At 34.4% G+C, this 25,446-nt stretch overlaps 4 protein-coding genes across 5 annotated transcripts; 1 reads left to right on the top strand and 3 right to left on the bottom strand.

Moving 5' to 3' along the window:
- Positions 1–805: 805 nt before the first annotated feature.
- Positions 806–8,017, bottom strand: LOC122602964 (casein kinase II subunit alpha-2). Its single transcript, XM_043775580.1, has 10 exons — positions 7,720–8,017; positions 5,918–6,047; positions 5,631–5,825; positions 4,206–4,363; positions 3,828–3,918; positions 3,662–3,727; positions 3,311–3,393; positions 2,922–2,985; positions 1,992–2,060; positions 806–1,128 (listed from the first exon to the last, which is right to left on the bottom strand). The coding sequence occupies exons 1-10, from the start codon at positions 7,803–7,805 to the stop codon at positions 1,069–1,071; spliced, it is 1,002 nt and encodes a 333-aa protein (XP_043631515.1). The 5' UTR covers positions 7,806–8,017; the 3' UTR covers positions 806–1,068.
- A 4,456-nt stretch (positions 8,018–12,473) lies between these two features.
- LOC122605269 (ribonuclease III domain-containing protein RNC1, chloroplastic) lies at positions 12,474–17,379 on the bottom strand. The gene is made up of 5 exons (XM_043778178.1): positions 16,402–17,379; positions 15,428–15,632; positions 13,488–13,688; positions 13,304–13,390; positions 12,474–13,055 (listed from the first exon to the last, which is right to left on the bottom strand). Exons 1-5 carry the CDS (start codon positions 17,211–17,213, stop codon positions 12,738–12,740), a joined length of 1,623 nt encoding a protein of 540 aa, XP_043634113.1. The 5' UTR covers positions 17,214–17,379; the 3' UTR covers positions 12,474–12,737.
- Positions 17,380–18,462: 1,083 nt separating this feature from the next.
- Positions 18,463–22,208, top strand: LOC122603303 (BTB/POZ domain-containing protein SR1IP1-like). Its single transcript, XM_043775974.1, has 5 exons — positions 18,463–18,661; positions 18,957–19,026; positions 19,263–19,811; positions 20,250–20,774; positions 21,459–22,208. Exons 1-5 carry the CDS (start codon positions 18,558–18,560, stop codon positions 21,996–21,998), a joined length of 1,788 nt encoding a protein of 595 aa, XP_043631909.1. The 5' UTR covers positions 18,463–18,557; the 3' UTR covers positions 21,999–22,208.
- Positions 22,209–23,037: 829 nt separating this feature from the next.
- On the bottom strand, positions 23,038–24,972 carry LOC122605310. Of its 2 annotated transcripts, none has more exons than XM_043778228.1 (3): positions 24,895–24,972; positions 23,736–23,946; positions 23,038–23,606 (listed from the first exon to the last, which is right to left on the bottom strand). In XM_043778228.1, the coding sequence occupies exons 2-3, from the start codon at positions 23,805–23,807 to the stop codon at positions 23,190–23,192; spliced, it is 489 nt and encodes a 162-aa protein (XP_043634163.1). In that variant the 5' UTR covers positions 23,808–23,946; positions 24,895–24,972; the 3' UTR covers positions 23,038–23,189. The 2 variants fall into 2 exon arrangements, with proteins under 2 accessions (XP_043634163.1, XP_043634164.1); XM_043778229.1 differs by having other exon boundaries at positions 23,038–23,589.
- Between the last annotated feature and the right edge of the window lie 474 nt (positions 24,973–25,446).

The following is a 25,446-nucleotide window of genomic DNA, read 5'->3' as shown; positions in this document are numbered from 1 at the left end:
AACTATAATAGTTTGCTATTCAAAAAATACAACGTTTTATCAGTCCAAAGTTAGAAATTCAACTAGGATGGTCCAAACACGGATGAACCAAAATTTAAGTTGTCAATAACATGGCAATCATGTTAATTGTGTGGTAAAGCAAGGTAGGATTATGATCTTTTTAATTTTGAGGGAAGAAGGTCATTACTCGTTAGCCTTTAATTTCCAATGTAATTGAGCTTCAAAGGATCTTAATCCATCAAAGTGACAATGAAAAACGCTAGTTGGTTATGTATATTTATGTTATAGTTTCTCAACCTCAAGAATTGTGGTCTTTTTTTAACACATTGATAGTCGAATTTTCAGCTAGTCTAGCTTCAAATGACGTGATCATTTCATGCAAGATTTATAGTCGGTTGCAAGGTCATGTCCATCGTCCAATATTCACCAAGCCGTTTTAATTAAATTCACCCCGTTCCCCTTAGTGTGCAAGCTAATAGACTACCCACTCTTACCCTTGGTTATTTTTTTGGGTGGGTGAAGGGGTTTAGGGTTTATATTCTATGAACTTCTCTTACCACTAAGTTTTGACTTTTGACACTTGTGATATGTATCAATATATAGGTTGCAGATTCAAACTAGCTAATTTGTAAATGTGTGAATCTGTTTAGTTGCCTATATTAAAAAAAAACATTGGTTATATAAAAACCAGAGAAGTGACTAAATTATGTAAAAGCCATCAGAATTTGATGTGATCATCATGATCGTTTGGACATTGAAGTAACATTGGTATGCCATGCTAGTAAATGATAAAAACAAACCATGGTTTTGCAATGTCAAAAGGATAATACATAAATACATGGTCTTTCATAAGGTTAATTAATGTAAAAATCTAATGTCATATGTCCAAGGGTTTAGTTTATTGGAACATAAACACGCTAGACGCTAATGATCAATTTGACCAACATAACAATATATCATGCTTTTAATTAGGGAACCTCAGATGAAAAACAAGACAATATAAGTCTTATTTATGTGGCCATTTAAACACAAACAAGGTATCAACGTCGTCAAATAACATGTGCCTTGTTACTGCGTCCGCATCCTGCTATTCTCTGCAGCCCTCACTTGCATGAAATAAGGATGAGCCTATTGCAAAAAGATTAGCCACAATGTCAAAATGCTAGTATTATTTTTAAGCCTAAAACACTAAATGATTTTTGTAAGTCACTAATCAGATGCTTTGAAAACCAGTGAATAGGAGAGTTATGAACAATCTTTACAGCATATGAATTATTGGCCTGTTCTTTTAAGAATCAGATTGAATTAGAGGATGCAATTTACTAACAGGCAGGTTAAGTTAAATATGAAACCTAAAAAGTATAAAGGTCAAACAGTCAAAAAGAAGAGGCTAAAAAGATTTAATAGAAAGGAATTCAAACAGGTCAAGAATTTGAAACCAATGAGGTGAAAGCCGAAGGAATTCAAACAGGTCAAGAATTTGAAACCAATGAGGTGAAAGCCTAGTGGTACCCCCATCATACCACATGGACCCACAGATGAAGGCTAGAGGTCACAGGTTAGCAAGTGGATAAAGTATAAACTACCCCCCGGTTAAGGATTTGAAATTGCAAAAATAAGTGGATACAAATGCATAAACCTCCAAAATCATTTCAGTGAAAGAAGTTACATAATTATCGTAAAATTTTCCAGAATCATATTCAGCAAAACTACTATCTATAAATTAAACAAAAACGGATAAAGGAAGTATTGTGAAGTAACCCAGCCCAATTTAACCCCGCACTTGAGATTACTTTGCACCTCTCACTTGAACAGCCTCACAACCAAATCAGTGGTAGTAGTAACTAGTAAGGCTTCTCAAGAAAGAGGATTTGGGCATGTGTTTTCATATATAGTAGAAATTCAATCGCCTTAACTGGTTAGGCATGACTGGGCCTTTAACTTCCTAATATTCGCAATGATAAAATGTAGCTAAAGTAGATAAATGTTACCATTGCTTCTTTTGCTGTGACTCTATCCTGATGATCATAGCGAAGAAGTTTATCGAGAAAGTCAATGGCCTGTATGTCACATGCAATAAACGTAAGTGTTTTCAAGTAACACACCCATGATCTATATATAAATTTGAAATTATACAAAATTCTTATAATACAATTGGCAAAACTTGAATTTTAAAAAATTATATAATACAAAATGAGTATATTAACATTATAATTGTAATTCTATTCATGGACATTAAGTAGAAAAACTGAAAGTATAAAGTACATTAAAGAAAGTCAAGCAAAAATTTTTAAAAATGAAAATCCAGTTAAATTCACTATAGGTCGCTAAAGATCTGGAAATTCATCAACAAAATTATAACATAAGTAATTGAAAATCTTTAAATAAAAAATATATTAGATAAATGCATAGAATTAATTCTTTATTATCTTTGATAAACTTATCCTGATAGTGTTTTGCAAAAATGGTTTAACAATTACCGTAATAGGCTAACACCAAAATAATAAATAAAACCAATGGGGTGAAACCCCAGTGGTACCGCCACATCCAACAAATGAAGGCTGCGGGTTACAGCTTTAAATCTTGCCAAAGGCAAGAGGGAAACTATATCTTGTGATCCATGTGTGAGGATGGTGAGTCACCGAATGAGTTCTATTCGGTGTGAGCTCTGGGTACCAAGACGGTAGACCAGGGGGTTCCCACCCACTTACTGTTTTTTTAGATAATAAAAAAATAAATAGAAAAAATATATGTTCCAAAAATTGCATATGGTTTTCATTATATTATTATTATAAATAATAGCAATATTGATTTATATTTTTTTATTCACATTGAAAAAAGTTGCTACTCATATTAAAGAGTTGCATTGAGTTCATGTAATCATGTCCTTCAGAAGACAACAGAATGTTCTAAGCTATTACCTCTGGAGATACTAAATGCTGATTATCTGCATTCATAAATTTGGACCATGGTTTCCTACTATGCCTGCATAGAAAGACAATATAATATATTTCAGTAACTAATACTGCGTTTCCAAAATAAATGGGCCCTTTTTGGCGAAGTTTCCACCTAAGATGTTAGCCATTACAAATACTGATGGCAGTGGATTTGGTAAATTATTCCTTCAATTTTTCCTATCAAAGGATGTTTTAGATATTTGCCTAAATAGCTAGAGACTTCTTTTAGGGAAAACATTTCTTCCATCATTTCATAAGCTTTCAGACAGAAGGAGCATTTTATATCAACTAACAATATGAGATCTAATACTACCTCTCAAGGACTTCACTTTAATTAGATATACGGTATATACCTTCCAACAAGAGCTTCAAGCTGAGGCTCAAGCTCTAGCTGATATTTGTTCAAATATGCATTCAACTCGTCGGTCCCAAGTACCTGTAAGATTTTGGATCAGCAAATAAATCTAACATTAAAATCACTCAAAGAGAACCAAAGCCTATGCAGGACATTTTAAATACTAATCATCCAGCTCATCTATTTTATGAACAATGATAGCCGAAGTTTAATAAAGCAGCATACACAGAGATGTTCCAAGATGATATTCAGACTACATTATCTTTCTGGTGCATGATAAGGCCACTAGTGACCCTTCTTAGATATCCTAACTATAACTTATTTCACAGAAGTCCAGAAACAACATTACCCTGGCAATTTTGACAAGTTGATCCTGATTGTCATGGCCATAAAAGAAGGGTTCCTTCCGGAATATCTGCACCAGACATATGTGATGGGTGAGTATTATGATATGTCAGATAAACAAAGCATAAAACTCGAAATATAAACGAAAAATATTGAGATGAAACACTCACCATTCCAGCAAACATGCAACCAAGGCTCCACATGTCCAAAGAATAGTCATAGTCTTGCAGATCAACCAGAAGCTCAGGGCCTTTGAAGTATCTATGAAACAGAAAACAAAAATCTTATTTCCATACTACTCACAGAGTCACAGCTCAAATATATAATGTAAAACATATTGGAAGTTGCGGATTGAGGCATATTCAGGCAAAATCCAAACATATTGGAAATTGCAGATAAAACGTAGAAGTAAACCAAAAGCTAGGGCCCCAGCTTATGATTTGATCTATAAATTGGTCACTTCCATATAAGTAAAGTTTTAAACAAGATATCAGTAGGATAAAAGATAATAACTATTTAATATCTCATTCTGGGAACAGAATTGATACCTCGAAGCTACACGAACATTATATTCTTTTCCAGGGTGGTAAAATTCCGCAAGGCCCCAATCTATGAGTCGCAATTTCCTCAACTCATGGTCTATCATAACATTATGTGGCTTCACATCCCTGTGCATGATTCCTTGTGAGTGACAATAATCCAGCGCCTGCAAACCATACAAGACAAGTACCACCTTCAGGAACTCTACATATTATAGATATATTGTTTCGCATGCAAATTTGGTTAAAACAAACAAGATCAAAACCAGGGACTTCAAAACATAAAATGATTAACTTACAATCTAGAAGAGACGCTAAGATAACTTCTAAAATTACTTTTTAAAAGCCATATTTACCGATGATCACAGACCATAGTTAACAAAATGACTATCTTGAAATAGGTACTTTAAAAACATAAACTTGTCACCATAACTTGAAACAGGTTTTGTTCATTGCCAAGGAAATATTGAATTCTGTTTTCTTCTTTTTGGGACAATCTAGAAATAAACTGCAGGCAATAACAATTGACAAAAAGCCAGCAGAAAATTCTTGCTTTACAAGAAAGCATACAGTCCATTAGCAAAATAACTGGTATATATGTGCATCTCTTCATAGACAGTTTAGAACTAGTGCCAAAGAGATAGAACAACCCAGCAAGAAAATCACCAGATGAACATTGAAACCAATATAGATGGTATATATGTGCATCTCTGATAGATAGTTTAAAACTAGTGCCAAAGAGATAGAACAACCCAGCAAGAAAATCACCAGATAAAACATTAAAACTAATATAGATGACAAGGGCTGCCGAGGTTAAATCAATTGGTTCGGCCCTTGGTTTAATAGCAATGTGCATCACCTCCACTAGGCGTGCATTGTTCACAAGATATTTGCAAAATTACTTCCACACAATATTTTCTACCTTGCCATTGCTTTAGACATCAAAATACTTCACTTAAAAGCCAATTTTACAAGATGTGGTGAAATCCATTATAACCCACTAAGAACCAATTAATACAAGCCTACAAGACTGAAAATACAAGTGCATTCCTTTTTCATCTAATTCATTTTCCAATTAAAAGCCCATTTTACAAGAGGTGGTGAAAGGCCTGAAGTACACCACACTTTATGCCAATACCCCATAGCACTTTATGGGATTGCAACGCCTTGACTAGTCAGATGTGATCAGACCAACACCTCATACGGTTTGGTGGCAAGCTTAAATTTGGTCCAACACATGAAAGATGAAACTAACCAAGGTCTACCAAATCAAGTGCATCGATATGAAAATAGCTAACCCTAAAGCCTCGACCAGCAAAAACACTGAGACTTTAAGAAACCTAGGATATATTTTCCACCAAGTTGAGGTTCCAAATAACTCTAGATAAAAAGAATCACCAGAAAATACACCATAAAATTAAAGAACCTATTTACCTTGAGAAGCTCATATATGTAGTAACGTATATCATAGTCAGTCAATGTTGGATAAAGGATCTTGAAGTCTGTACTGTTCACATACTCAAATATCAAGCTAGGAGTTTTTGAGTGCTGATCCCTGACAATATCTAAAAGTTTAATGACATTTGGACCTCCACAAAGATTCTGAAGAATCTTTATCTCTCTTTTTATCTACACAAAAACCATAGGAATATATAAGATTTTTCCATCATAAATAAGAACTTTCTTCGTGTACCTTATGGTAATATGAAATGAACCCTTACTTTCTTCTTCTTAACAGGCTTCAGAATCTTGATGACACACTTCTCATTGCTGTTCACATTTATACCTTCGAAAACTTCACTGTATTTCCCCCTTCCAACCTTCCGAACAACTTCGTAATCATCCTGGTCACTGAAAATGACGTAAAACTAAGCGTCATAACCTACAGAATATCCATAACCTACAGATGTAATGTTCAGAACCTAAAAGGTAAGTCTCTCCATTAACATTTAATTCAAAAATAGTGGGTTTGAACTAACAGATGTGCTGCTTAGTGATTTTTAAAAAGAAGGTTTTCGACAAGTACATATTTAAAAAAGGTATATTTGTAACATTTTAACCTGCAATGGAATATCCCAATAGAAATTCTCTCACATTCAACCATTTAAAGTAAACTGTTATATCTTATTTCTTTACTACACAATTATCGAATAACATAAAGTAACTGCTCTTCATTGTAGAACTAATTGTTTCAGAAGAACATAATACATTATTTTGAAATACTTCTATGAGCATGCTTGCACTCTACGAAATTTCATGTGGCACAGAATAACACCCAAAATGAAGAGCAAGAAATACTAGCCAAATATAAAATCAAAAAACTTATGTTCACTAGATCAATTACTGACTGGATAAAAAACTTCAATCACTTTTTTTCATTCCAAAACTCTCGGTTCCATAACACCGATCCAAGTTCATGATATATAAAATCCACATTCTTTCTTGCTCTTTTCTTAATCTATTTTAAACTTATTCTACACTAACAATTCTAACACAAGAGATATATAATCTTTTGAGATACAAGCACAATTGTGATACCAAGTTATGTGACTTATGTCAGAGACAAGTGACACTGGAACATCTATACTTTTATTAAAAATCCGATTGGTTCGACTTAGACCTATCTTTCACTTAATTAATTATTTGAATGAAAATCCATATGTAACTATAAGGGGGGAAAGATCAACCAATTCAGCTACTCCTTAAGCAATTCAAGGGAAAAAAATCATTATTAAAATTTAACCAATGCATCAAATTGGCTCTGAAACTTACGTCCTACTATTCCTGAGTATATTACAATGAAAAAAACTAACAAAGGTACCCACACTAGAGAATAGACATAAGTATTTAGAATTGGCTAACTCCTAGTTCGTAGAAACGACAACTACACACCTACACCACATATTTGTTTACTCTTAGCTAAGATTCCTATATCCGAGTACCATATAAAACTCAAAATATATGCAACTCCATACTCTGTAGGTAAACTTAGAAGGCTCTTTCAGTAATGCTTAATTCAACATCCACGTCACATCCTTTTCCTTACGAATACGAGATAAACATAAACGTTTTTCTCTACCTATAATTGGTGAGCTCCTAGACGAGTATAAATATCCAAAAGTTCCTCCCCAGATTAAAACTACATAACTATATTCTATTTCAAATACGTAGCTTCATTGTGTTACATATTCATAGCCTATCCAATTCCGAAATCAATAAGCTAGACCTTTCCTACCTCTTAAACACAAAAAATACTAGCTTTTAATAATGTTCTTGTATATTCCCCTTACACAAATGCACATAAATATTGTAAACAAGTATATATACACTAGTATACACAAGTGAACCTGCAACCACTTAATCAAATCAACTACAAATATATACATATACGTACATATATTAATATATATATATATATATATATATATATATATAAAATTGGATATGAAAAGAAAAGCAATAAACTTTATGAAATAATGGAAAAAAAGAAACTAGGGCTTAAAAAATTGAGCAAAAATATTACCCCCACTGAACAGTAAGTGCTTCATAATCCCAGTATTCTCTAGGGCGAACAACGTTGACGTCAGCATAGACACGTGATTTCGACATGTTTCTTATTACAGTTTTTGAACCGTTGATGATGCAGTATTCGATCTGTTGGAAGGCTAAATCGGCGACGGTGGTCGGGAAGAGTGGTGGACGGTGGTTAGCCGCGACGGATACGGCGATTCCCGGGAGGGGAAGGTGTGATAAAAAGAGAGTTAACAAGAAGGAGAGGGAGAAAAGGGGTGAGTCCAGTGCGCATGTGGTGTGATTATTATTGTGGTGAAATCGTCAAATCGCACCATCAGTTAAACAAGGCTGGTTGGTTGGTTGATCTAGTGGCCACATGACATGACCCATACATACATACCATACAATAAAGGTATCTCTTTAAAATGAACTACTTATGATCACTCACCTTTTAACACTATTTATCACTTTTAGACACATCAAGACACACCCGTTCTTATAACTCCATTTCTACACTATTCATCTATTATTATATTATTTCATTTTTATTTTTATTTTTCACAAAACTAATTAAACACATTTTATTATAATTAAAACACATTACATTATTTAAAAATAAAAGATACTACAATAATAAAAAAGACAGTACTGGGAAAAAACATGAAATAGATAATAGTGATACGATTACTCTTCATCGTCATCGTCATCGTCTTTGATTGACATTTTTTCTAATCCACGGTAAGTCGTTTCATTGGGCCACTATTTGTCGTGTTGTGGGCAATTGACTTCCCATGTTGATTTGTCTTCTCCGTAGTTATCGTGGTACGATTTGGCCCAAGTGCATTGGTCGGTCAACGTGTGACCGGCCTTAAAAACATTATTGATCACCCTCTTGACCCTTTTGCTCTCATCCTGCAGAAAATAAGAATATGACTCTTAGTGTTTCGAGACCCTCCGACCTGGTGCTTCTATTTCCTGGACGTGTTAGTCGCATTGGTGTCTCTTCTTCCGTAGGAAACCCAGAACCCCAGAGAGTTCATTTTGAAGGATGGTGTCCTCTTTGACATCGGCCATGATTCGTGTTTTCATCTCATCTTCGGTGAGACGAGGGCGGTGAACGTTCTTCTTTGATGATGATGAAGCCATTTGGAATAGTGAGTGAGTTAGCAGATGAAACAAGTTTGTAGATTAAACACAAGTGGAATGGTGATGAAACTGGTAAATGCTTTGGGTTGGTATTTATAGATTGATAATGTAGCTAGCCGTTAAGGGACTGTAAATGTAAATTTTTTTGAATTTTTGGCCGTTTGAGGGACTGTAATTGTAAATATTTTGAAGTGAACGTTGGAGGGACTGTAATTGTAAATATTTTGAATTCTGAACGTTGGAGGAGCGTCTTTGACTTCAGTTATAAATACGACCTCCTTACCAGATATTTCATTTCAATACTCAAACTTTTATACATCTGCAATGGCTTCTTCATCAAATGCCTCTTACCAAAAACGACCAATGACTGTCGATCAAGTGAATGACAGTATTATGGCTGATATCCTCGATCACCAAATGTTCAAAGACCAACTTGTTGAAATTGGTCTAAAACTTCAAGCGAAAAAGAAATGGTGTCAAGATCAAATCAATTATATATAAACGGGGTATTGTACTGAGCTTGAGTGTCAATACTTTACTTATTTGCAGGGGAAGTTTGACAAGATTCAAGAAACTGTGGAAGAAATTGCTTGTGCGGTCATCACCTTGAATGAGTTAAAAAAAAAGGGTAAGTTGGTGGCCACCCTCTGGAGCCATGTACCTATTGGTACTCAGCGCGTTTACCGCATATACGCATGCCCGGTGAAAACCCCTGAAGACTTGGTTGGGAACGAGATTCGAACCCAGGACGTGCGCCCCCAAGCCTCCATTGTTAGGGGTACGGTACCACTGGGCATTTAACCCATTGGTATCACCTTGAATGAGTTCATCAACACTGCCAAAGCAGTTTATGCCCAAAAGAAATAAGTAGCCTCTTTTAATATTATGTTGTACGTTTTTCTGTCGTAAGTTTGTAATGTTTTTAAAATTATAAATAAACTTATGTTCTTAAAGTAGACTTATTTTATTAAAATACTTAAAAACATTACAATTGTAAAAGACAACACACAATTCAAATTGCTAAAACACACTTAAAAAAAAACTAAAGCTTACTTAATCAAAGTAGAAAGTCTACTTCATAATCCAGAACAACAAAAAAGGAACAAAGATAAGCTGCCAGAAGCAGTGTTCGTATCTAAAGCCCCTGCAATGCTTCTCCCGATATATCTGATGCGCCGTTGCATAATATTGCTCGTCATCATTGTCAGCCATCTCCTGTGCATTCAACTGCGAGCAAATTGCCTCAAACTGTTTGCATTCCTTCCGAATCCTGGTCCAGTGACCTTGTAGTTGAGCCTTGCTTCATGGTCCTCTAGTGGTCTCCGTGTTGAACATTTCAGTAATGTCGTCCCAAAAGGATACGCCGAGATTATTCATTTCACACCTACCCGTAACCGGACTCCTCATCACCCAACACCTCGACAAACAAAGATCTTCTGATTGAGTCTACACACTTCTAGACATTGTGAATGGAATGGTTTATGAAAAATGGTAAATGGTTTATGGAAGATGAAAAGGAGTAGAAAAAAATAAGTTGTGATTTGAAATGTTATGTAAAGTTGGGAATAAATAGAGGTTTGAAAAAAAAAAGTAGTCGTTAGTTTTAAATTAGAATAAATTAATGTTTTTCTTTTAATTTCGGACCCCACCTAGAGCCTCTTTCTCGCGTCTGAAATCGGAAGTAAACTCCCAGACGCCGCCGGTGCTACTAGCGTCTAGGTCGAAACCTGCGTCGAACGCACGCCGGAAGCGTGGCTGACGCCCTATAAGGAGCAACATGATATGCTTGGAAATTTCCAAATTATTCTTTGGAAGTTTGAAAAGGAAACCTCGTGTTTTATATAAAATCTAAAATACAACTAATACTGTACCCAAACGATGTGATTGTGGTGGCTGTGACGAAGGTCTAGTGGTTTCGGCGACTAGTGGAGATGGTGACGACTATTGGTGGTGGTAGCAGTGGCGGTGTCGAGTGATGTATTTTGATGTAAATGTAGCATACGTAAAGGTGGTGATGGAAATATTTTAGAAAATTATAAATAAGTGGTATAGTTTTGTTTTATTACACTATAAACCGTTTAAAATTTTGAACTATAATAATAATAATAATAATAATAATAATAATAATAATAATAATAATGACTATTCCCCTTTTACCTTATCATTTAAGATTTATATTATTTGTATATTAACTTATAAGGTTGAATAAGTGGTTAAGATCATCGTTTCTGAAGATAGAGCTTAAGGGTTTTATCCTCATGCTTTACAAGGTTGGAGTTTCTTTTATATCTTAAACAAAACCTGGAAGCAACCTCTATATACCTCGTGGTAAGGGTAAGGTTGTCTACATCTTAACCTCCCCATATACGGTCGAGGTATTGAGACCATAAACGCGTGAAAAATAGCATTGGGTGTTTACTTTACTTATTTTATTGTTTATATCTCTACTCCCTAATAAAGCAAACCCCCCCTATTGAATATTTCTGTCTTTGAAATACCTTATTTGCCCTTGGACTCTTTTGTTTTTTTTTCTTTACGTAACTACCAAAAATCCCTAATAAATCAGACCGCCTTCCCCACTACTGCCGCCGCATTGCACGGGTACCATGCTCGTAATAATTTACATATTTAGCTCCACTTTTAAATGCGTCTGTGCTAAACAAATTGCGTTGGCCGCTAGCCATCGTCATCTTTTGATGCATATTGCGAATAAAATTTACGAATTTTATGTAAACTACAATAAATCATCCACCAGATGCAATGATGCATTACGCGTGTGCATTTTTAGTTTTTTTCCCACTCTTTTCGTTGTTCTCCAAGTTTTATAGGGCAGTGTATTCTCTTGTGGTTCAATTTCATGTAAGGTCAATTTTAGGTAGACATACCCACTGAATAGCGTCACTAAGGTTCATATTGAATTTTCCGGATTTAGCATTTCGAGGTGTAAGTAACTTTTACACTTTTCTTACTGCGTAAATAAGTAAATGTAACTTTCATTTGGTTCATTATATGTAATTAACCCGCTAAATTGAATAATTAATATAAAAGTGTATACGTGGTACACCATTTGAGTTGTTACGTAGAAGTTATTGATTGGTCAACATAAAAAATTTACATTAATCTTTCAATTTAGATGGTTAATTATATAGAATGTACCAAATGAAAGTTACATTCGTACAATAAGAAAAATGTAAAAGTTAGTTACCCTATACTTAATCCAAGTTTTCCGTGAAGTTTTAAATGTTGAGTGGTGAAGAATTTACAGAGACAAACAATCATCGGGGCTTTGATCTAACTCAAACTGATTATCAACACCCAATCAACAAACTCTTAACCACCATATGTGCAAACACTTGTGCAGGCATGAAAGTGATAGGAAACAACTTGAACTCGATCTCATGTGAACAAACTAACCCGTGTGTCATATCAGAGCAACCAAGGAAACAGAGCCAGCAATCATAATGCTTACACATACAAGAACCAACTGAAAACCTTACACGGTTGAGACTTGAGTGCCTATCACAACATAGATATGTGATGAACCGTAGAAACACCAATGATGAGATCCAAAACAGATTGCTTATACCTTTTTAACCTTACACTTGCACCCAACATATCTATCAAACAAAGTCATAATGACATACATGAACTATCATCTTTTGATCTACTTAGATTACACAAGTAATCATATTACATTCTTCATCAAATATTTTCCAAACTCTGCTTTTTGCCCTTGCTACGGACCTCAACAACACCTTTTCTTTTCTAATCATACAACTCTATATAATTATTGTCAAACAAAAGAAAGAGATGGTTACATTAATCTACATGCAACAACCCAATATCAAATGCAAGATCTGGTTCATCATATCGATCCAACAGTCATACGGCTTTGGGTTGAGTTTGTTCGAAGTCAAAAACCTCAAACATGAGTCGTCTAACATCCGGTTTGCCATAGACAGTGTATGAAAGTCCGTGAATGGCTTGCTGTACAGAGGTGGTGGCAGGGTTCCTGAGCCTGCGATTGTGCTCATAGGAATCTATTACTTCCTCGCTGTAAATTATGAAACGGTGGAGGTGTTTTTCTCTCAGGTACTTGCCACAAAACTTGTTCAAAAGAATACGTCGGTGTTTCTCCTGCAACCATTTTCCCGGAGCATCTATATGCTTTATAAGCAGCCTCTCTGCCATTACAAGATCCTGCAAAGTTGATTTGCACATGAATGGGGTCATATACTTTTTCATCAAGCAACATACAATGTTTGCCAAAACATCATGGATTAATGCAGGAGAATTACTAATATTCTGTTAGGAGTTCTGTAATAGCCATTTATTTGAGTAGCACTATATTTAGCGGTTAACTTATTACTACCATTACACAGATTTTAAAGCTAATATGGTGCTCAATATTACATCTCAAGGTTTAAAGTTGCTGCAAGAAGGCTTACCTGGATCTTTTGGCCAACGTATTCAAGTCGTTCAAAGCAAAACCGAGGATGCTCAAACTTGTGCTTTGATGGGTGTAAGAATGCAAGCTGCATTTCAAATAAGCATCCCGGGTTACTAATATGAGTGCGTATATTTGTATCAAAAAATGTTTAATACTAAGAAATACAAAAAAGATAAGTTCACCTGTAACCCAAGGCCAAGTTCTATGTTTCTGGCATTGGTAATTTCTGGGATTCTATCTTTCATTGGCAAGGGATATCCTAATGTCTTCATAACTTGAGGTCGAGAGTCATAATCCCATATATTTCCTCGAAACCTATGCATCCCTGGTGGTACGCAAGCACGGAAAAGCCTTGGGTGAGCAAAAAGGGCATCTTCAGGAGGCTGCAAAATGTACATAAGAGAGATATGAGTTGGCAATTCAGGTTCAAATTCATAAATACAAAAAAAAAAAAAAAAACTGTAACAGATTTAATTCCCTCTATTCCAGTATATAGACATGCTCTGACTTCCCAATTTAGATCCCATAGGTTTATTCTTATTACAAACCCTCACCAACACCAACACAGGCAGCAACAACATTTTCTTGAATATGGAGGTGGCAAAAGATGGGTGGGTTTGGTAATAGGTCAAAAGCGGATAGTTTTCAAATGCATTATTTCTAGTGGTACAATCGGATCTTTTTGAATATAATGATATAAGAGGTCATATGCATATAGACTCTGGGCTACTTTCTTCTAGATAAATATTTTGATTGAACTCGTTTGAGATAGTATAAAACCCAACTGACCCAAAGTTAAGAAAATTCGTTGAAATTTCTACATCCAGTAGTTGCCATTAAGCTTTTAGTAACCACTAGTAATTTTGTTCTTTTCTAAGTTTACAGACATCGGGTAGCCATTTGAAGGTGAAACTAATACACTTAGCAGAATAAATCAAAAGGTGAATGCCTTTCTCTTAACCAAAGAAATATGAAACAATCTCATAAAAACAAGAAGGCTGACTAAAAGAAGGTACGCATAAATAGACCTTTGAGATCGAACCAATTACTGTATATATATTCACATAATATGTAACTTTGTACGAGTTACAGGGGTATATTTTATTATAAGTTCTAACACCATAAAAATAGTAATTAACCTGTTAAAGAATTCATATCTTCATGTGAAGGTGGAAAGCCGTCCATTTTAAAAAAAGAAAAAAAAAAAAAAAGAGATCTTCCCTTAGCATATAGTATGAAATCAACATATTTCACTCAACCTCATAAGAACCAGCATTCTACCTCCCTCAGTCTCTCCCAAATATGTAATAACCTTACCTTTAACAAAGTTTTCATGAAGTTACAAATACAAATGGTAATACTTAAGGAAAATCTTGCTGCAATCTTTATTGTGAATCCAAAAAAAAATTACCCATTTGAAGTTACATATCATTAGACAAATATGAAAACATATATATATATATATAGGGGTGGGTTATTTTATATATATATATAGGGGTGAGATATTTTGAGACCACCTCTTATTTTAGGACCAACTAGGACCATTGATTTTTGTACACCATCATCATCTACTACGATATACAAGACTTTTTTGTAAAAACACTAAGACTTACCGGCGACGGGCCCACCAGAAAATCATGTGTAAGTTAACTTACACACTTACACATGATTTTTCTGTGGGCCCGTCGCTGGAAAGTCTTAGTGTTTTTACAAAAAAGTCTTGTATATCGTAGTAGATGATGATGGTGGTGTGTAAGTTACGAAAATCAATGGTCTTTTTTTGGACTTTTTTTAGTTGGTCTCAAATTATCTTTCCCATATATATATATATATATATATCTTTTTCTTTAAACTAGGGGAGTAAATGCCTCATTCATTGAAGATTATAGGTGGCAAGTTCAACCCATTTGGTAGCAAATGGATCAATTCAGGTTCTGTTAATCTCTGCGGGTAAGATAAATTGAAACTAGCTAGATAAGAAATGGAGACTACTTGGCCTTGTAATCAGATTTTTACAACATCGAACACAGCCTGATCCATGATTGAACCCCATAACGGCCTAACCTGCCCATTTGCTATCCAGGCTAAATATAGTATAGCAATGAAGTTTATTAGAGCTTGCCTTGTAAGTAGCAACCTCTTGCCAACCGAGTTTTTTTCCTTCAAATTCAGCAGAGACATAGTCAACATCTTCAAGTTGTCTTCTTAATTTAGGCTGGCACTCTTCATCTTCAGGGTCCATCCCAAATACTTCAAAAAGTACACGGTAAACTTCCGGCATACCAAAACACAAGTAAATCGCTCCAAACAAAGCCCAAACAACGGACCTGCACATAAAAAGTGTAATATTTTCCTTTAGATACAAAACTAGAGCTAGCTTTAGGGCAAATATAGAACAGCATAATGTGATGTTCCAATTATCTCTGTCCTAAGGAAAATACAACTTCTAATCAATTCGGCCGCCATTTTATGATGTCATGATCTTTTTCAAATGGGGCCTTAATTTTTCCAAAAGCATTACTGTTAATTGTAAAAGTTTGCTTATATTCGAAACAAGATTAAATCAGTCATTGACTTAGATTTGATATGATCAAGATCTCAAGTCTTAGACACAAATTTTTTAGATTGAGGATGAAAATCCCAGATTTCATCTCAAAAGGGCCAGAGTCAAACATTTTAACTCGGGTAATATTCAAAGCTAGGTTTTACAAAGGTTGTCGATAATACACGCAAAGTATGATAATACATACAACTTCTTAGACATTGTTACTCATAACTAGATTTCATCTTCCAAGCTATCTTATAAGGTAGTGGATTTCAATACATTAGGCCAAATCTTAAAATTGGTTCATAGCTAGACACGCCAAAATTAGAAACTTCTTATACATAGAGCCCATCATATGTCTACGAAAGTATATTGATTTATAATGCATTTTCCAATCATTGTGTATCTTTATATATCATTTGCTTAAATGCATTTAGTGTCTTTCTGTTATGTATCATTTTCCTAACTTAAAGTCTTAATGGTCACATATAGCTTCATAACCATGGAAGATAAAATTATATATATGATGGAGATTTTATGAAAGTACTTACTTCACCGGCGGTTCTCGTTCTTTTCTAACAAGCCTATCCATATCATCATACTGAAAAATCAAGTTATGCAAGCTAGCAGCTTTAACCCATTTTGGCAAAAACTTTTTTCCAATCAAAGCATACACTCTTTCCCTCATCGGCCCGGGAGACTCCCTCGGATACCTCTGCAAGAAAAACTCAGCCATAGCCAATTCAAGCACATACTGACCCAAAAAACCTAACCTCGAATGCCCAGACCGCACATGTCTCGCATTCGTTCTCTCACAATGTGGATGCCCAAATGCCAAATACAACAATGTATCAAATTGTTTAGCTGGGTTATCATCCCCGTAACTTTCGGACGATTCTAACGGATACCCGAGTGCCTGTTTTGCTTCAAGTAAATACTCATCTATCCAAATTTTATCAGCATTGTTTAATTTCATTGATGGCAAACAAGAACTTAATAAAGGAAACTGCTTTAATGATAATTGTGGGCTGTTAAGAAATCTTTGGGCCAATTTAGCATCATCTAAAGGTGGTTTTAATATAAATCTTTTTGGGGGTATTCTTTTATTTGGGGAAATGAATTTTTGTCTTTGAGATAATTCTTTAAGTAATCTTTGTGGGCTATTTTGGGGAAGTTTTTCTTGCTCTTGGGAATCAATTGCAGAGAGTATTTTAGGGTTTAATGAAAAGGGCTTTCTAAAGTTTGGATTTTGAAACTGGGTTTTGATTGGGAAAGGTGAAAGTGAAGATGAGAAAGAAAAGTGGTCATGGGTTTTGTGAAAGATTGGTGAATTTGTGGGTTTTAATGGTGAAGAAAGCTCCATCTGGGTCAGGGTCAGGGTCAGGGTCAGGTTTAGATATTGGGCAATCAAGAGTGTTGAGATATTGAATAGTGAAGGTGGGGAAACATGGAGGTTTTCTTGGGGTTTTGCGGGTGGATAAGGTTTAGTGTGTTTGTGTGTGTGCCGGGAAGATGGTGACTTGGTTAGTACTGACTACCGAATATGATGATTAAAAGATCATTTGGGCTGGGTTATTGTTGAAGGGGCGGGCTATTCTTTAAGATGATGATAATGGTTTGAAGATATTTGGGCTGAGCTCATTAATCATATTCATATGAACATGTTTGTTTTAGGCTAAAAGAAGTAAGAACCTAAGATGACATGTAATTTCTTTCATTTACTTTTAAAGGATTTGATATTGAGAGTTATCAATATGTTATTACAAACTAAGTTTTGTATTCAAACATTTCATATTAATATTAAAGTCTCATTTTTGAACTTCCTTCGATAAAAATATTGGGGTGATAAGGAAAAATATTCGATAATCCATTGGTAAGGTCTTTGATTTTGGGAAGATCTACCTGGGTTCGAGTCTCACTTCTCAGGGTTTTTCGAGAGTCCTGGTTTTCAGGCATACGTGTAATTTAGGAGTAGAAGTAGAATAGAATGCCATTAAAAAAAAATCCATTCAAATTTATCAATATATATATAAGAAAAATGCTATAGATTCTCTTGTATATAATTTTCTTTTTCTTCCAAGTGATAATGATAAGTTTGGAAGAAAATGTTGAAATGGTCTCCATGACAAGCATGGACCAAGTTTCCCTGTCACCTTTTTATTACATTCCAAATCTCATATCACCTTTTTTGAGCCATTAGTGTGGCCAAGAATCATCATCATCAACAACAGAGTTTAGTTAACCATAATCTCGATTTCGACGCCTTCACAGGCTTAGTTAACCAGGTTAAGGATGATGTGATTGTAAGTTCATTTATTTCACTGTCTAAAAGATGAGCATTATGTGGTTGATAAAATGCACCTTACTAAGAAACTGCCAAACTTCCAATCTTTAGCCAAAGTCTCCCACAGGCCAAAACCATAAAATCCACCACCACACACTCACAAATACCACTATCCTAATCTTGAAAAACTTGATAAGACTCATTCATCCCTATATGTCACATTATTTGGCTAAATTTTGATGCCCGCTGTCGGTATTTTACAATATACATTGGTCATTTCAAATCAAAAACATAAGCGAATGGACCACACGCTAATGTACATAATTTTGAAAAGTTGAGAATGATTGTTTCTTCTTTCTATATTTATGCTATATGTAGTAAAGTGTAGGACATGATTAATCTTGAGATTGCAAAAGTATCACCATGTTGGAAGTTCATCAAGAAAAACTTGAGCTGCCCACAACACTTGAACTTGCTACTACGAAAAAAGAGCTTAATTCTGATGCCATGAAGAGAATTAGTGATTGGTTTGCATTCACTCTTATTCGCCTTTTTACTGATTTACTAGTTTGCTCATGTTTAATGAGTATGCTAATCATGATAACTAAAAAGTATTGTAAGTTTCTAGTAACGAACATATATAAATGTAGGGAAACTGCACTTTTTTTTTGAACAGCACGGGAACTGCACTTAAACGACTTAAGTACTATGGTTTTCTTTTGTATCATATATTTATATCCCTGAAGTATTTTCCTAATTTTTGAAAGACATAATCTAAGATCGTTAGGTTGACATATCTTATATATTTTCCTAATTTGGCAGGATTGTCTCACAAGAGGTTCCAAGTGATGTTACAGTTTGTGTAGGAAGTGCTTCGTTTTCAATACACAAGGTACACTTTCTTTTCTATACTTTAGCTATGTGCTATAAATCATATTTTGAGATAAATTCCCAACTTTTTGTTAATCTTGAAGAGTTTTATCTTGTTACAAAGATTTTAACTTGATTTCAGCTTTTGGAATAACAATCTACTTATGGTTAAAGATATAAAACGCCGATAAAACGTTAACATTCTTGTTTTGTTAGTCCAGTTTATATAGTCCTAAACTTGATTCTTCACTGCTGCAGTTTCCTTTAGTCTCAAAGTGTGGGTACATAAAGAAACTATTGTTAGACTCCGAATATGCGGATCTCTCTGTAGTATCAATCCCTGAAATCCCAGGAGGGCCTGCAGGGTTTGAACTTGCTGCAAAGTTTTGTTATGACACAGATGTGGAGTTATGTACAGAAAACATTGCAATGGCTAGATGTGTGGCAGAATATCTTGAAATGACAGAAGAATATGCAAGTGGAAATCTTGTATCAATAACCGAGGCGTATTTAGATGATATGGGGCTTAGGAACTTATCTTGTGCAATTTCCATCCTGCAATCATCAGTAAATCTCTTACCAATATCTGAAAAGGTAAAACTGATTGATCGATGTGTAGACATTATAGCGTTCATGGTCACCGAAAAAAGTCAAGTTTCTGTTGTCGACTGGTGGGCTGAAGACTTGATTGCTCTTAGAATTGATATCTTCCAAAGGGTTCTCCTTGCATTGGTTTCTAGGGGTTTCAAGCAATTTGCACTTGGTCCAGTTCTAATGCTATATGCACAAAAATCTCTTCGCGGTTTGGTAAGATTCTTGCTCACATCAGAGGTGGTAGAACGGCTGAGTCACGTTGGGTTGACCCACAAACATTTGTTACATGTTTCCTTGAACTCGACAAATAGTTGTTAAAATATAGATTTACAAGAAAAGACTTTGCAACCGGGTCACTTGTAACCAATTTGACCCATTCAACCCCTAATATAGTTTGTTCACACACTATAATGTTTTTTTCCATGATTTTCAATCATGCTGCTCAAAAATAGTCGGTCTGCAGTCTCCGGACAAGTTTTCTGCAGTTAAAATCTGAAGTTCATATTACTACTATAAGTCACACTTTTCAAATGGTTTAGACCATTCACTTTGGATGGTTGCAGCTGAAAACTGTAGTGATTCATGTAACATTTCTTTGTTAGTATATATAGTTAACATCCAATATTCGGTATATTCCTATTAAACAAGCAGGAAATCTTTGGAAAATCCAAGAAAAATCTTGATCCAGGACAAGAACATGAGAAGAGGGTTGTTTTAGAAACAATAGTTGGCCTCTTACCAAGGGAAAGGAATGCAATATCAATAAGCTTTCTCTCAATGTTGCTTCGAGCTGCCAAATGCTTAGACACAACTGTGGCATGCAGGATAGATTTAGAGAAAAGAATGGCCTCACAACTCTCGCAGGCGGTTTTAGACGATATATTGATTCCTTCCTTTTGCTTTGATGGTGATACATTGTTTGATGTTGATACAGTGCAACAAATCATGTCAAATTACATTGAAGATAATTCTATGGAGTCGTGTGGTGAAGACAGTGTTTCTCCTATGGAGAGAGACAAGGAGAATATTGGGATGCTAATGGAAAGCTTTCTTGCTAAAATAGCTTCAGACCGAAATTTAATGGTTTCAAGATTTATAAGTTTTGCTGAATGTATTCCTGCGGATTTACGTGTGACAGATGATGGAATGTACAGAGCCATTGATATTTACTTGAAGGTATGGTAATTGGTATCTATTCGGTATTTAATTGACATTATGATAGGCTATTGCATTTCATGGTTGTGGTTTATATAACTCAAAGATAATGAAGATATGGGTATGGGTTTTGATGCACTGCAAGAGACTAAAGAATGATCCTACGTAAATTGGCTTACCCCCCTTAGTCAGTGTTGACTATGATTGGCAAAATGGGTGGGTCAAGCAGGTAGAGTTATGGATAAAAAGGGGCAGTTTTTTGGTGTGGGTAAATACTCTGTTGCTCAAGAATACAGATCTTAGTAAACAATTAGTGCAAAATGTGATTAAGAAAACTATACTACTTCAATATAAACTTAGTTTTTTGAATAAAATGATTAACAAAAATACTAAATTTTATGTTACTTTCGACCAGATTGTCCCGTCCATTCCATTTGGCCCGTTTCTTGTTAAGATAATATTTTTTGGTTTTATACGTTAACGTAGAGATGAAACAGACCGAATTAACCTTTTGATAGAAAATGGTCACGGGTGATGGAAATACACGCCTTCCCTGGTAACCTTTATACCATACTATTGTATACAAAACTTAGCATATAAATTTTGATCTAACAATGCCATATAGTGTTATATCATCCAAACAGATTGTGTGTTTTAAAAATCTAAGATTGCACATTGACCAAATCTTACATTCAAATTTTTTAGGCACATTCAACTATAAGTGACATGGATCGAAAGAAAGTCTGCAGTTTAATGGACTGTCAAAAGCTATCCCGTGAAGCCCGTGCCCATGCATCCCAGAACGAAAGACTTCCCGTTCAAACTGTGGTTCAGGTTCTTTACTACGAACAGAAACGGTTACAAGAAAGTGAGTCCCCTAACCATATGATCTCAAATGGCACCCCAAAATCTCAAAACTCATTATCAGATGAAATCACAAGTTTAAGAAAGGAAAATCAGGAGCTCAAATTCGAGCTTCTGAAGATGAAAACACGGTTAAAAGAGATCGAGACATCTACTACAGCTAATAAGCCTGCACGGGTCAACAATGCAAGCAGAACAACCACTTCTGCTACTAAGCCACCATTGCCTGGTAAACCACCATTGCCTAAAAAATCATTGATAAGCACGGTGACGAAAAAACTTGGGAAAATCACACCATTTCTTCATGCTGATGGATTTTTGCCTTCAAGTACAAGAGGCAGGAACAAACCCGATAAAGATAGAAGGCATTCAGTATCTTGATATGCAGGTTTTGATGGTTTTGGTATTAGCAAGTAATCAATGCATAAATTCCTATTCGTAAATACTTATTGTCATGTTGCAAAATACATTTTTACATGATATAGATATATGCATATATAGCTATAGTATATGTATATATATATATGGTATATATGGGATTTGAACTACTGCTAATATATATGAATAAAATGATGTTGGTACTTGGTAGTATATATACAGAGTCCATTATACAGTATATGTTTTTGAAACTGTTCGTAGTGTTAAAATGGTGTTCAAAATAAACAACGATAAGTCCTAATCAATTTCTCATATAATATATACATTTACCACATAACTTGATACATTTAACACACTGTACATATTTCATGGCATACTGTACAACTGTACAAGTCGATAAAACATTATCTTAGTAATGCTCATGAATTATAGGTGTGTTAAATACTACTTAAATTCATGATCACTCATATATGGAGCAATAATAATAGTAATGCAACTGTCCTAATAATATACCGATAACAATAATACTCCTCCCTCACTACTGAACTTACAAAACATTTATTTATGTTCATATATATCTCTTTTATTTCTGTTGAACTTTCCACTCTGATTCTAAGAAAAGATCTAACAAACTATGCACACACATTATTTAATGAACATGAATGGACAAACTTGTGGGTCCAGATAGAATATAATGCATGAACATGTCTCTTTAAACATGGGTGTTGACCTGCTAACTTAATTAGATAGGTTGAATGGATTTATGTCCGATCTAAATCTACTTGGTCCATGGATCTTAATTAGAGCGTTTGTTTGAAATGGTTTGTATGGTGCTGCCTTGCACGCTGGGTGGCTTCTTGCTTGGCATTGTCCACTTCCGCTCATGGCGTGATGGACGGATAGTGTGGGCTCTAGTTGGATAGTCAGATGTGGTGTTGATGTGACAGTTATTTTTTTGTCTGATTGACTGGTTACAAATGGTTTTATGTTCAAATCTAACACTCATATATATCTTTCATATCATATCAAACACTGGCAATAATGAAAAAAATGTAACACAAACAAGTGATAACTAACTAGGAGAAGCACACACACACACACACAAAAAAACCCAAGTTTCACACAAAAAATTAACTAACTAGCTAGGAACTAATTAAGTTCTAATCTGTTTATGATCACACCTTTTATTATCGATCAGATTAAAACTCTACGCAACCAATGGGGCTGGTTCAATGATCTATCAAAATTTTCTCTCGTTTTGTGACTCAAACCCGTTGAAGATGTTGAAAAACTTGGCATAGAATCCAAATTTAGGTGTCTAGTTAACGCGGATTTGTTCTTCCTACGGGTATAACTGCTTGTGGGGCCTAACGTGAGCTCGATATCACACTCATTTTCGATCTCTGTGCTTCCAATTCCATCAATGTGGTACTCATTATTATTACTTGCAAGATTATCTTGTTTTTGAGGCTTGTTGAAGTCGTTTTGATACTCGAAGCATACATATGGATTATTTCTCAAACTCTGAGTTTCTTGATTCTGCAGCATGCTTATTTGCAAGTTCTTCATCAATATCCTTTGGGTTTGATATAGCCTATGAAGTTCATATACCTTAGAAATCAAATAGTTAATTAATTACATTTGGTTGATCATATACGTACATATAATTGTCAAAAAAAAAAAAAAAAGACTCAATAATTTTGCTCTGAGATGTTTTCTTCAAAAAAATATATATAGTACCTGTTGTTTGAATGTTTCTTCATGCTTTAACATGGCCATCTTCATGCATTCCATATCATGAGGTAGAATCATTTTCTCCGTTGATTTTGAAGAGATAAATTAAGCACCAATATATTATTTATCCGATCCAAATAAATATATCAATGCATGATTCTAAATATGTTCATCCAATAAATAATGCTCCAAGCTAGACATGTACTATTAACAATTCCTGCAAATATTGGATGTTACTTAGAGACATATGGATGTTACTTAGATCGATGTTCAATTCATTGCAATTATATTTGCAACATTAAAGTATGTATGTAACCTTTTTGTTGAAACAAATCATGCCCCGATCGAAAATTAATATCTACAAATTAGTTAAAAAACTATGAAACTTTGTGCTAAGTGTATATAGTTAATTAGATCATGACATGATGAGTTTGAAAGTTATTCTTGAAATGTCCAACAAGTCATCAAGCATGAATGATTGAGAAAAAGAGAATACGAAATATTGAGCAATATATATATGAAGAAAATATAAATATAAACAAGCTAGCTAGGCATATCTCTAAAACTAGCAAGTTATATAACATTAATTTGCATATCAAATTAACAAAAGAATGCAGGAACATATAGGGACTTCCCAAACAAATAAAGCAAGACATAATTAATCATGTTATGATCATGCATATATATATATATATCATATGTTGATACAAATTGAACTAATTAGTATATATAACAAATTAAAACGTAGCCAGCCCAGAAAATCTAGCTAGCTAGAAATACTTGGTTAATTTGATCAAACAAATTAAAATGCACCATATAATTAAGTATTGCTTTTGTTGTTGCGCCATAATATGAAAAAGATAAACATTAAGCACAAAAGGAAGATTTTTTAATTAAGCGCAAAATATATATACACGAATGAAAACCTTTTACGTACAAATATCAAAAGATGAGAAAAGAATGAAGAAGATCGACTGTTTATAGATGAACAATTAAGTACTGTTGATATATCTATATATATGCAAACTCTAATTAAGGAATCCACAAAAAAAAAGGCTATATATATTTTTTAACTTTGAGTTTCTGAGATCAAAAGTATGAGTTTGTTTGTTTCTTGTTTAAGTATGAGTAGTAGGAAGATAAGCTTTTTTTTTTTCTTTCTAACCTGTTATAGAAGTCTTCTTTTGTGAAGTCAAGTGGAGATATGATCATGAAGATAGAAAAAGCATACAGCTGAAACTCGTGTATATATATGTGTGTTTTATACGTACACAATAGAATCTATCAATGTCTCACACTATAAATTAATTTAAGGGCATTTTTATCTTATAAAAAAAAAATTTCTTTTAGGGTTTTGTGTGGTGGTTAACCATATTTCCATATATACGTATTTACATTAACAAGTACATGTATATTATAATTGAGAAATTTTAAAATGTCTTGGGCAGAGCGGATCAAAAATCCCGTTTAATTTCTTATGTTGTAATTTATTTTTTGTTTTACTCAGTCGATTGCTTTTAACCGATTAATTTCATTGATAAAATAGTCGTTCTCCTATCCTATGTAGTATGTATATTTATGGATAAATACCAAAAGATAATAATAACTAGTAAGTAGTAGTTGCAACCACTTAATTATACACACACCAAGAATATATAGGTTCCTATTTTAGTCAAAAGTTCGATTAACCACTTGATTTATAGGTGTTTTTTTAAAC

The sequence above is a fragment of the Erigeron canadensis genome, chromosome 6 (assembly GCF_010389155.1).
Source record: "Erigeron canadensis isolate Cc75 chromosome 6, C_canadensis_v1, whole genome shotgun sequence".
Lineage (NCBI taxonomy): Eukaryota > Viridiplantae > Streptophyta > Magnoliopsida > Asterales > Asteraceae > Erigeron > Erigeron canadensis.
This window is presented reverse-complemented; position numbering and strand designations above follow the sequence as displayed.

Coding starts and splice junctions, on each gene's coding strand:
- LOC122602964 (XM_043775580.1), bottom strand. CDS start 7,805: ATGTCGAAATCACGTGTCTATGCTGACGTCAACGTTGTTCGCCCTAGA. Junction 6,048..7,719: donor GCACTTACTGTTCAGTGGGG/GTAATATTTTTG, acceptor CGTCATTTTCAG/TGACCAGGATGATTACGAAG. Junction 5,826..5,917: donor AGCCTGTTAAGAAGAAGAAA/GTAAGGGTTCAT, acceptor GTTTTTGTGTAG/ATAAAAAGAGAGATAAAGAT.
- LOC122605269 (XM_043778178.1), bottom strand. CDS start 17,213: ATGGAGCTTTCTTCACCATTAAAACCCACAAATTCACCAATCTTTCAC. Junction 13,689..15,427: donor AAGAGGTTGCTACTTACAAG/GCAAGCTCTAAT, acceptor TACATTTTGCAG/CCTCCTGAAGATGCCCTTTT. Junction 13,391..13,487: donor AACTTGGCCTTGGGTTACAG/GTGAACTTATCT, acceptor TTTGAAATGCAG/CTTGCATTCTTACACCCATC.
- LOC122603303 (XM_043775974.1), top strand. CDS start 18,558: ATGTTGGAAGTTCATCAAGAAAAACTTGAGCTGCCCACAACACTTGAA. Junction 18,662..18,956: donor ATGAAGAGAATTAGTGATTG/GTTTGCATTCAC, acceptor CTAATTTGGCAG/GATTGTCTCACAAGAGGTTC. Junction 19,812..20,249: donor AAAAATCTCTTCGCGGTTTG/GTAAGATTCTTG, acceptor TTAAACAAGCAG/GAAATCTTTGGAAAATCCAA.
- LOC122605310 (XM_043778228.1), bottom strand. CDS start 23,807: ATGATTCTACCTCATGATATGGAATGCATGAAGATGGCCATGTTAAAG. Junction 23,607..23,735: donor AAGAAACATTCAAACAACAG/GTACTATATATA, acceptor TTGATTTCTAAG/GTATATGAACTTCATAGGCT.